At 37.8% G+C, this 12,031-nt stretch overlaps 1 protein-coding gene across 2 annotated transcripts in view; it reads right to left on the bottom strand.

The window, feature by feature from the left end:
• The window catches only part of fa2h (fatty acid 2-hydroxylase), a 66,659-nt gene extending 64,726 nt beyond the window's left edge, over positions 1-1,933 (bottom strand). For both annotated transcript variants that reach the window (XR_005206620.1, XM_037767497.1), the window contains exon 1: positions 1,529-1,933. Coding sequence is in view for 1 of the 2 variants with exons in the window: in XM_037767497.1 (XP_037623425.1) it covers positions 1,529-1,810 (282 nt within the window). In the remaining variant the exon portion in view is untranslated. The remainder of the gene's footprint in view (positions 1-1,528) is intronic.
• Between the last annotated feature and the right edge of the window lie 10,098 nt (positions 1,934-12,031).

The raw sequence follows: 12,031 nt of genomic DNA, 5'->3' as shown, positions 1-12,031 counted from the left end.
GCAGTAAAGTGCTGTTTTTTAAGAATGCATTATAGTTCAGTTAAAAAACGGCCTATGAGCGTAATTCAACAGGTTTTCTTTTTTATTAACAGTAAAGCACTGTTTTTAGCAATAACAGGTTAATACTGTTGAAATCCTGCTGTAAATTAACAGCAATTGTTTACAGTGAGTCTCATTGAATGCCAAACCCATTGAAGTGCTACTCTACCTGAGCCTGGTAGATTTCACAGTATTTTACAGTAAATTTACTGTTTAAAGATACATTATATAGCTGTTTTTCACCTTTCTTTTACATTATCTTACTGATTTGTTTTAATGCACTATTTAGGTTGTATTTTTTAAATACATTTTAATAAACTTTATTTTTTTCCTAGATGAATAGACTTAACAGGTTACAGACATAGGAATAGTCCCACTAAATACAATTAAAGGCACTTGTTAGGAAAAAGGCTATAATAGATTTGTTGACACTTTTCCCAAAAATGTGTGTCTCTAGCTGGCTACAAACACAGAATGCAAACCATAACAACATGTGAGTGAAGAACAATAAAGCTAATTCACTGATTTTACAATCATTTACAATGTACAAGCCTCACATGTGCACATCAGGTCCCAGAATTAAAACAATACTGCATGAAACTGTTACTGATGATACTTTAGACAGCTGATCAGCAGTAAAGTGCTGTTTTTTAAGAATGCATTATAGTTCAGTTAAAAAACGGCCTATGAGCGTAATTCAACAGGTTTTCTTTTTTATTAACAGTAAAGCACTGTTTTTAGCAATAACATGTTAATACTGTTGAAATCCTGCTGTAAATTAACAGCAATTGTTTACAGTGAGCCTCATTGAATGCCAAACCCATTGAAGTGCTACTCTACCTGAGCCTGGTAGATTTCACAGTATTTTACAGTAAATTTACTGTTTAAAGATACATTATATAGCTGTTTTTCACCTTTCTTTTACATTATCTTACTGATTTGTTTTAATGCACTATTTAGGTTGTATTTTTTAAATACATTTTAATAAACTTTATTTTTTTCCTAGATGAATAGACTTAGCAGGTTACAGACATAGGAATAGTCACACTAAATACAATTAAAGGCACTTGTTAGGAAAAAGGATATAATAGACTTGTTGACACTTTTCCCAAAAATGTCTGTCTCTAGCTGGCTACAAACACAGAATGCAAACCATAACAACATGTGAGTGAAGAACAATAAAGCTAATTCACTGATTTTACAATCATGTACAATGTACAAGCCTCACATGTGCAGATCAGGTCCCAGAATTAAAACAATACAGCATGAAACTGTTACTGATGATACTTTAGACAGCTGATCAGCAGTAAAGTGATGTTTTTTAAGAATGCATTATAGTTCAGTTAAAAAAAGGTTTTCTTTTGTATTAACAGTAAAGCACTGTTTTTAGCAATAACAGGTTAATACTGTTGAAATCCTGCTGTAAATTAACAGCAATTGTTTACAGTGAGCCTCATTGAATGCCAAACACACTGAAGTGCTACTCTACCTGAGCCTGGTCGGTGTCTCTGTCTGTGTCCAGCTCCCCAATGTAGTACTGCTCCATCCACCGCCGGGCGTTCTCAGAGTGCCGGTGTGGAGGTCCCTCCATCTCCCGGCTCACGTCCTTGCCTGCCCGCCGGAGGAGGAGCGCCTCACCGCCCGGGTGCATCCGCAAGAAGGAGGTCACGTCGTAAACCCTGTTGTCCAGCAACACCCAGCAGGAGTCCTTGGAGCGGTGCAGCAACACCTCCCTCTCCGTGAAGAACCGGGGGGACGTGGATGGAGACATACTGGAGACAGTGGAGACTAGAGGTGTCCACCTGGACCTGAAAGCTGAACAACACGGAGGGGGAGCAGAGTGAGTCCTCCTCGGAGGACTTGGACCTGACTACTGGTTTCACTACTGGACTGAAAGTTAGGCTGCTCTGTTGACACCCAGCTGTGAGGCGGGGTCTGTGAGGCGTTCAAGCACTCGGAAAAAACATCGTAATTACGCACAGTTACAGCATCTTACATGTGCCTCACTGCAGGGACCCCAATGGTTCAGCCCATACTTACTGCATAATCAACATTTTGATAATCTTATGAATAGAACTGTTACACTATCTTATGTCTCACCTGATCTGACAATGTGGCCAAAATGAGCTGACATTTTAAACACCACTATCCAAATCTCAATCTGTATGCTCTCAGTTTTTGAATGATGATGTCTGAAATGTGTTTTTTACCTGTTCTTTCACAGAAATCATTAACATTCTTGCCATGAATTGTTTTCATAAATTAAGTCTGCAGTGCATTGGCAACTCACACACAAGCATTCACAATTTTATTTATTAAATGTGTTTTTTTCTTTTTGTGACATTGGTTTAAATGGACCCCAACCATGTTTTGAACAGGGAATAAGAACTGTTACCATCAAATCGGAGATACAGGGTTCCACGATTTACAGTTTTTCTCGATTGTTTACACACATTTTCTGAAAGCATGCCTCATACTCTCAGAACTCTACACACAAATCAAAAAACACACACACAATGGGCAAAACCCCTCAATTCTCCTGCAAAATGAAACTTTACATTCAAAACAATGTTATTTCTTCTCAAAATGGTATTTTGTTTTCAAATGACACACACAAACCATCATATGAATAGACATTTATAAGAACCAGTTGAACACTGATGTGCTCAATGTAAAACACTATGATGAATGGAAAACACTTCTTCTCCATTCATCATAATGACTTAGGCCTTTTTTTTGTTCAGTGTTACACTTACTACAGACAGTACATACATAAGTGTGTTGTAAAATATTTTAGAATATTGTTTTTATACTCAGAACACACAAATACACGGTAACAAATATATTTTATTTTCCCCACAAAAACAATGTACACAGTGTACATCCCAACCAACACAAAGTTGCACATACAGTGGTCTACATACAAAACAACAGAAGAATTTACTGTATACAGTTACAGTAAAAAAAAAACAAAAAAAAAACTATGCTGCATCCTCTCTTCTGTTTCGGTCTGGCCACAGCACCTCATCCACATCACAAGCAATGTTTGCCCTTTTATGCTAAAGCTCTGATTGCTAATTGTAACACTGTGTGACAGGTGTTTGCCCATGTGATGAGTCAGTGTGCATAGTAGGGCAATTGACTTTAGAATTTTGAATGACAGTGTGTTTCTTGTGAAAACGAGATTTTCTTCATGAAAATTGTGCCAAATGCAGAGAATTGTGTGTAGTCTTTTGAAAAAAGTGTGTTTTAGAACTGCAATTTGAGTGTAAAGCAGGAATTGTGCTTGTAGTTTAGCAGAATTGGTTCAGGGGGTTGGTGCATGAGTTACATGTTGTGGTCATTGTGTGTCAAGTACCAGTATTTGTGTGTAAACAATTGAGAAAAACTGTAATAAGGTTAGACTGAAGCACTCTTTTGTACACCAGTCAGTCCTAAAACTAAATATGGAGCCTAATCCCAGATCAAATGTACGTTGAAGGGCCCTGAATATTGTCTTCTGTGATTGTAATGTTTAAATGTATGTATCCTTTGTTTCTTGTCTTTGTCCTTTTTGTGATGTTGCAAATGGAGCTGCTGTGATGCAAAAATAATTTCAGACCTTCTGACAATAAAGTATTATCGTATTATCGTATCGTATGTTCTTGTTCTTGTTTTATACACAAATGCTTGTTGTCTCCTGTCACTATTATCCGGTTTAAAGCTGGAGAGAAGACGAGTTTTTATGTAAGACTTTCATAAATACCAGGTTACATGAACGCAGCATTACATACAGACGCACCTGTTGTTTGTGAAAACACAATATCTCCAGTCTGCTGTGTGTGCATTTAACGTCTACAATAGAAAGCCAGATACATCTAAATGCTCTTAAGGTAAACCTGACATCTGTATAGGCGTTACTCAACACTTGAGATAATACCAGAAATATTTGGTCGCTTATTAGATGAGGGGTTCAAGTATCATCTCCACAACCAAAATGTTCATTTATTGACTCTTTAAACTACTTAATTGGTGACATTTTGAAGATATTCGATCAAATGTAGCCTATAGTTGTGTCTGTATGTTCTCTTGAAACAGAGGGCATGTGTTTGTTTACCATCTCTCTCAGCTTTATCTTGACCAGACAGATGAGCTCAGCTGCTGCATTCAAGTGATGTCGGAAATACGCCCTTTCAACAGGTGAGCCCAGAATAAAGCACACTGAAACGGTAAAAAAGAAAATAATAGCAATAATGTGCCGATTTTTACCCGATATTACCCAAGTTTGCGAGGTGGTATAAGCTTTGTCTGCAGCTAAAGTAATATTAGGATATTATAAATGTTTAGTTAAATTACCATAAATAAGATATTAACTACAGACCTGACGTGTAAAACGGTGCTATTGGAAAAATAAACAGCAGAATATCAGTGAGAAGTTTGTAGTTGCTCTGCAGTTATATAAAGAGTTTACCATCTAATTTCCATATTCTTAAAATAATTGTTTTTTTCTTTATTATTGTTATTATTTACTTATTTATTTATTTATTTATTTATTTATCTCATTTATTATTGTTAGTGTTGGTATTATTATTGTTATTGATATTATTATCATGACATCATCATCATCTTTATTATTATTCACATTATTAATATATATGTGTATGTATATATACTGAATAATATATATATTTTACTCATTTATTTTCTTTTTGTTTTGTTTTTGTTCCCCCTATGCTCTACTCATAAAAGGAAGGATATCTGTATGTGTGTGTATAGATATGTGTGCATGTGTATAGTATATGTGTTTAAGAGTAGATATATGTCATATATGACCATCTAGCCTCATTCAATGCCAAACACACACACATTATCCACATCACACATACACTTACACACACACACACACACACACACACACACACACACACACACATTCTTCAACCTGCTTTTATCCCCTTTTGTTGTTTTTGTTTTGTTTTGTTTTGTTTTTGTACTTTGTCATTTGTCTTTCTCTTTGTAATCACTTTATAACACAATAAAAAAAAAAATATATATATATATATTAAATAATATATTATTTGACCTTTATTTAGCGATAAACAACAACACATTGATGCACTCTCACACAGTTAAACACATTAATATCAACAGCACATGGCTGTCTAACACAGTGTCTTTTTAGATACCAAACAGATTAGCACTTTCTATGATGCCCATGTCTATAATGCATTATAAACACATTTGTAATGTGTTTAATCTACTTATAGCACTGTATAATTGTAGTTATAAGCACTCATACATATCTATAATGCTTGAATCTTTATGAATGCTTATAATTAGGGCTGTCAAAGTGAACGCGATAATAACGCATTAATGCAAATTCATTTTAACACCACTAATTTCTTTAACTCATAAATGCAACTTGCGGTTTTTAAGTTGCAGCAGGCTCAGTTTCCAAGCTAGAGTGAAGACACTGGTATCATATAAAACTAAAAAACCCAATGAGTCCATTGGTACCAACCATGTCATACTAGCTTTTCAAAGGACGCTAAATAATGCTCCAAACTTACACTAAAATTTGGCAAGGAAAAACTGGCATGGCCATTTTCAAAGGTGTCCCTTGACCTCTGACCTCCAGATATGTGAATGAAAATGGGTTCTATGGGTACCCACGAGTCTCCCCTTTACAGACATGCCCACTTTATGATAATCACATGCAGTTTGGGGCAAGTCACAGTAAAGTCAGCACACTGACACACTGACAGCTGTTGTTGCTGCAGTTTGCCATGTTGTGATTTAAGCATATTTATTATGCTAAATACAGTACCTGTGAGGGTTTCTGGACAATATTTGTCATTGTTTTGTGTTGTTAATTGATTTCCAATAAAAAATATATACATATATTTGCATAAAGTTTGCATATCTACCCACTCCCATGTTGATAAGAGTATTAAATACTCGACAAATCTCCATTTAAGGTACATTTTGAACAGATAAAAAATGTATGATTGATTTACGATTAATGATGTTTAACTATGTACAGTCATGCGATTAATCGCGATTAAATATATGAATTGATTGGCAGCCCTAATTATAACTATAATTATACAGTGCCACAAGCAGATTATAAGGCATCATAAGTATGTTTAAAATACATTATAGATATGGGCGTCATAGATAGTGCTATGGGCTTTAAGTGCCTCAGTGGTCAAGGGCTTCTCAACAAAGAAAGTGAGGAAGCACTATACTCATTCACTGCCCTGCTCACACTATCGGCATCAGCCTGTAACGCCAGCGACATTCATGCTGTCACATCTCTGCATACTTAAACAGTAAAATACTAGGCTTTCAATAATGAATATAATTAAATATATAGTACACAACAAAAAGTATAATATCACTAGCTATAAGAAAATAAAATAACAGTTGAATGCATATAAAACAGCACTACCTTACAAGTGAATAAAACACAATGCATTATTTCTTCATCTGTTTGCGGTAGGGTGGTGTAGAAACCAGCAGAGGGCAGAAGAGGACCAAAGTACAGGCTACATGTGGTAAATGGGTGATGGGGTTGTTGGATGAAGTGAAAGAGACAGTAGCAGCAGAGAGCTGCTGAAACATTACATGAAACAAATCACATAATTTCAAATCTTGGAAGTTTTTTTCAACATAGTATCACAATGAAGTGACTTGATTCAACACCTAAGTGGTGATGAAACCTAACGAGCTGATGATTGAAAGGTGGCAGGATGAAAGACAGCACCTCTCATTTTAGCTTTGCATTTGTAGAGACAGGTGAGTCATAAAGTCTCACCGTTCCCTGATACACTAATCCAGACCTTGGAATAATAGCAAGCATTATGACTCAGGTGGAGCAAATAAAGATGGCTCTGTTTCATTTAGGCCTATCAGAAAGCCAGCATGAACAACACAACACCTGCAGAGAATGCCGCTGTTTTATGTTTTATTTGCACATTTAAAAAAAAAGAAAAGTCAGACAGAAAAAAAGTAATTAGAAATAAAATACACATGCAGTTGAAAAATATCAATTAACATGCATATATTTGAAATGCCTAATCACATTGTAAATTATGATTAGCTACTAATGAAAAAAAAACATCACTATGTTGAAAACAAAACTAAATCAACTTATTAATTTCTAGATTCTGGATATAGATAGACATGGATAATCACATGTGTAACTTGTCATATTTTAATAAGTTAGGCTGCTAACGGACAAAAAAGTTGAAGACAAAATCTAGATTATTCAATACGAAATATTTTTGACATCGAAGCACTTTTGAGTCTCAGTTTATATAAACAAAGACAGAGAATGAGTACACGTTTGTATTGTATTGCATTGTACTGTGTGAGTACTGTCCTCGAGTTGGACAATACATTTGTAGGGAAAGGTTATTGATTTGTTGTATGATAATTAACTTGAGAATTACGAATAAAAAGAAACCAGTTTCACCAGAAAAGTAATTTGTATTATTACCAGTACGCTAGAAACACATATTTCTGTTTTGTTTGGTTACAATATAAATGCGCTGTTAACCTTAGAGGTGGTTTGAGCATTCGGATATCAATACTCCTTGAATGCTTCTTAGATGCATTTAGATTTGAATAGCTGTCCAATCCACCCAAGATGCATGATGAGGTGACAAACAGGGTCCTAGATTTTCGCCAGTTTAGGGAAAGTCAGGAAAGTTTTAGCACATAATGTTGTATCACATTTATACCATGTGAAACAGGTGCTATTTATATGGCTGCATTATTGAACAAAAGTTACAGAATGTAACTTTATTTTGCTGGTCCCTTGTTTCCTTCCACTTCTTAGAAAGGGGCTGCTGTGTAGTGGAATTTGGTACTATATGTACAGAGGAAATGAAGATAGTGTTCAATTACACTTCCAAGTACCTCATTCCAATTGACTGCTTGTGTAGCACGGAGAGCGTCACAATACAATTCAACATATGTGGAAAATAATGGTGTTTGTGAATTAATAATGAATGGATATGTAGGGGTTCTACTTTGGTAGGTTTTGGTTATTAGCAAAATAATTAATAAATAATAATATAATTATTAATATTAATAAAGATTATCAATAAACATCAATAATAAACGGGGCACCACCCTGGAATCAGGGACCAATGACCAAAACGTTAATATAGTCTCATTATATATGCTAAACTATCAGTTTGGAACGTTGATTAATAATTAAATTAATAACTATAACCAAAATAGATAGTAAAGGTTGAAGGATATCGGAATTCTTGACATAGCAGAGGTTGGCATTATTCACTCTTGTGCAACATTAAAGAGACCAGCATGTATATTCCACAATCATTTATTTACAAGATAATAAAGGTTCAAAACACAATATTAATCTAACTAAATAACTAAACTAAACAAACCAAACACAGTGTGTGTGTGTGTGTGTGTGTGTGTGAGAGAGAGAGAGGGGGGGGGAAACAAGATGGGTTCTTGTCTCAAAATGTCTGTATGGCCTACAAACAAAATGGCGGGCACTGTAAAACTACAAAGATGGCTGAATCAAAGATGGCGGAATCAAAGATGGCCATCAGCATGTCACCACATGACCTCTTTGTTCTTCTGAGAAGAAGGACAGAGAGGGGGGTGATGTGGGGTTAAGATTATCTGAAGCTGTATGTTTATGTTTAACTAATTCACAGTTTCTGTATGTGATCTTTATGTGTGTTAGATATGCAGTGGGTTAGAAAAGATGGTTAGTTGCATGCAAGACCTTGTCTATGTGAAGCATAAACTAAACACATCAGATGTGGCGAAGCCAGTTACCCAGATATCAAATACAGATAAATCAACACAGTCAAACTCAATGAATAACATTAAACCAAATCAATACAAGTACTTTCTAGAAATCAAAGTTGGACAGTCTTGCTCAGCCGTGTGCGATTGCTAATGCTAAGGCCCAGTACGTTACCAATCCATGGAAGAAAAGGGTTTGTGATTCCATGTGTTGAAGTTGTGGTTCCAAGTCAAAGAGGTCGTCTTTGCTGTTAGCTTGGTGCTAACTTCTTTGCTTGATAGCTTGAAGTTAGCTGGTGGAAAGGGCAGAGCACTCGCGTCGTCTGCCGTTTGGTTCCTTGGTTGCAATGGCTGTTTCCTAACAGGCCATTGATCAGAACCAGAACTGTTTTGCAAGTTCTGGACTTGAGAGCCGTTCACCTCAACCAGGTCAGCCTGGGTTGAGGAGATGAAGAGCAGAGAGAGCGCAGCAGCTCACCTCTCACACGTCAGGAGAGATGAGCAGATGAGAAGAAAGAGCTGTGGGTCACCTCCAGCAGCTGGTCAGCTTGTGTCAGGAGGTGAAGAGCAAAGAGTCGAAAGAGAAGGAACAAAGGACATTCCTCTGGTTTTGTTCTGTGTAAATTTCACACCTCTGGGTGAAATGTTACTGTAGCCAATGAGGAGCTGAGTTTGGTCCACTGACCAATGGTAAGGATCCTGAGACAGTTCACTGTGTCTGCCACCAAAAATGGCAGGTCCCTACATCCCCCCATTTGGTCTTTAAGATGTGTAACATCCTTCAAGAGCAAATCAGAAGGTTGAACAGTTCACAGATCCTTGGAAACAACCTGGAGGTTGTACAGTCCAATCCCTGGGGACAACTGAAAAGTTGTTAAATCCATGATTGAAAAAGTTCATTCAACAGTTCATTCCATTTTGTAACGTCTGGGCAGTTCATTAACCAATTGGGCATTGGTTAAGACTATCTATCCTGGCTAAGCAAGAACAGTCCCTAAGTTACAAATAAAACCAGATGAACAAAAACAATAGCATTGTATAAAATACCTAACTATGTTTCTCTGTTATTTATAAGGTTAGTGAAGAACAGGAATGTTAGAGGTGTTAAGTTGTTAAGGTGAGAGGCGGAGTGTCACCTAAAACAATGCGGACAGGTGTATGACTGTTTTTGTACAGTCATAATGTGGTGTCCTAAGCTAGTGTGTACTAGTGATCTCTAAACAAGATACTACTAAGGAGTTGGTCCAAGTGTACTTGTAAAGTTGGACAGTGGTGTCTGAGTTGAGTTTTTGCTGTTGCTAACAAACTCAAGTTTTCCCTAGTATCTGCAAAAGAGGAAAGGAAAATTAAGGCACCGTTATCTAGCGTCAGTCTCACTGTTAGCTAGGTGTTAGCTAGTACCGTGGGAAGGTAGCTCTGGATCTCTGATGCTTACCTCGTGGCTCAGGGCTGTAACGCTCCAGGTAGCCAGAGGCAGAGAGGCACTCAGAGTAGCTATCACTGTATGCTAGATTATGTCCATGTTCTGAACCTCGTTCAGAGTCTGAAATGTGGTCAGAGATGCTGTGGTCATCGTCAGACCGGTCACGCCAATTCTGGGACAGAATTTCAGCGTATGGCTTTCTAACACTTCTGTTGTGTGAATGCCTATCTCTATGCAAATGGGGGACATGGCGGTTACGCTCAGTGTCCCTATGCAACCTCTTCTGACCCCCCTTCGACCTGTTGTGAAGGTGGTCTTTTGAGGTGGCAGATCTGCTTGACACGTCAGTGTTTGAGCTGGTGGGCTCAGTTAATTTACCCCCCTTTTTGGAAATGACCAGAGTTTCCCAAGCTATCTGTGTCATCTTCCTTATCTCACACAGTGAGGGGTTACCCTCATGCGTCCTCAGTACGACGTGAGTGCGTACACAGGGATGCAGATTCTGCAGAAATAAGGACTTGAAGAAAGAGTTTTCTTCTAAGCCTGGCGCATTCTTACCTTGGAAGTATGCATGCCTTAAACGTTTGTAGTAATCTCTAGGATTCTCACTACGTGAATGTTTAATTTGAAGGGCTGCAAACATCGCTGAGGTCTTGTCAGCTGTGGAAGAGAATTCTTCTATCAGTGCATGGCGAAGCTCACAATAGTCATTTCTGACACTGGGAGGTTGTGACTGTATAAACTTGTGCACAGCTTTAGAGCTGGTTTTCCACACAAGTTTAACCTTCTCCCTTTGGGTGGCGTGTGTTAAGTCAATTAGATTGTGATCTAATTCCTTAAAATAGTCATCAATGTGTTGATCACAGTTGCCTGGATCAAAACATTCAATGTCCTTAGCTATGAATTCCAGCACTTCATGGCGTGGACCCTGTAGGGTCCTCTCTGGCTGAGAGGCAGAGGCTGGACAGCTGTCATCACCCTTGTGACAGAGTGGGAAGCAGGCTGAACTTTTGGAGGGAGGAGCACAGAGGAAGGTGTCATTTCTCTGTGGCTGAGAAGAACATGAGGCAGGATATCTTCTTGAAGATAAACTACATGTGTCTTCACTGTCCGTTTCAGAACAATAAGTAGTCAGGTAGCTGTTCACTCTTTCTCTCAGCGGAGGTTGAGGATCTGACTTTATTCCCAAAGACTTTGAGTCGGTTGGAAATCTTTCACTTCTGAGTGGAGAGGGAGTTAAACTCTCATCACGTGAGGAGAGTGAATCTGAGTAGCCAGAATCACAGTGACTGACAGACTGTGGTGGGGAAAGACATTCTAGTCTAAGCCCTAACAATTTTTCTTTGTACTGAAAAAGAGCTAACTCTGCTGAATGCAGGTCTTCTAAGTAACGCATGGCTTTCTTATCAGCTGTCTGAACTTCATGGAGGAGACTAGCACTTTGCGTTCTTAGGTTATCTACCTCTTTTTCCAGGGCTGTTTTACTCTGAATGGCAAGACTGGTCTGCCTGTGGAAAATCAGAAGCAAGCATTTTAACAATGAATCTTTGGATGCGGTCTGCGCATCACACCTGTCTGTGAGGAGCGATTCCACTTCTTTCCTGCACTCACTGAAACTCAACCTGCTGATGAGTTCAGGGCAGCCAGGGTTTAGGCTCTGTGCTAGGGAAGAAATAAAAAACTCAACACAGGGGTTCTCCATTGTTAAACCTGGAATGGAGGGTGAAACTAAACAGGATGTCTAATACAAAACAAAACAATGTTGTTGGCTATGGTGTTGCGTTGGCAGACACCTTG

This window comes from Sebastes umbrosus, chromosome 4 (genome assembly GCF_015220745.1).
Source record: "Sebastes umbrosus isolate fSebUmb1 chromosome 4, fSebUmb1.pri, whole genome shotgun sequence".
Classification (NCBI taxonomy): domain Eukaryota; kingdom Metazoa; phylum Chordata; class Actinopteri; order Perciformes; family Sebastidae; genus Sebastes; species Sebastes umbrosus.
The sequence above is the reverse complement of the archived record's forward strand: the minus strand, read 5'-3'. Positions and strand labels throughout refer to the sequence as shown.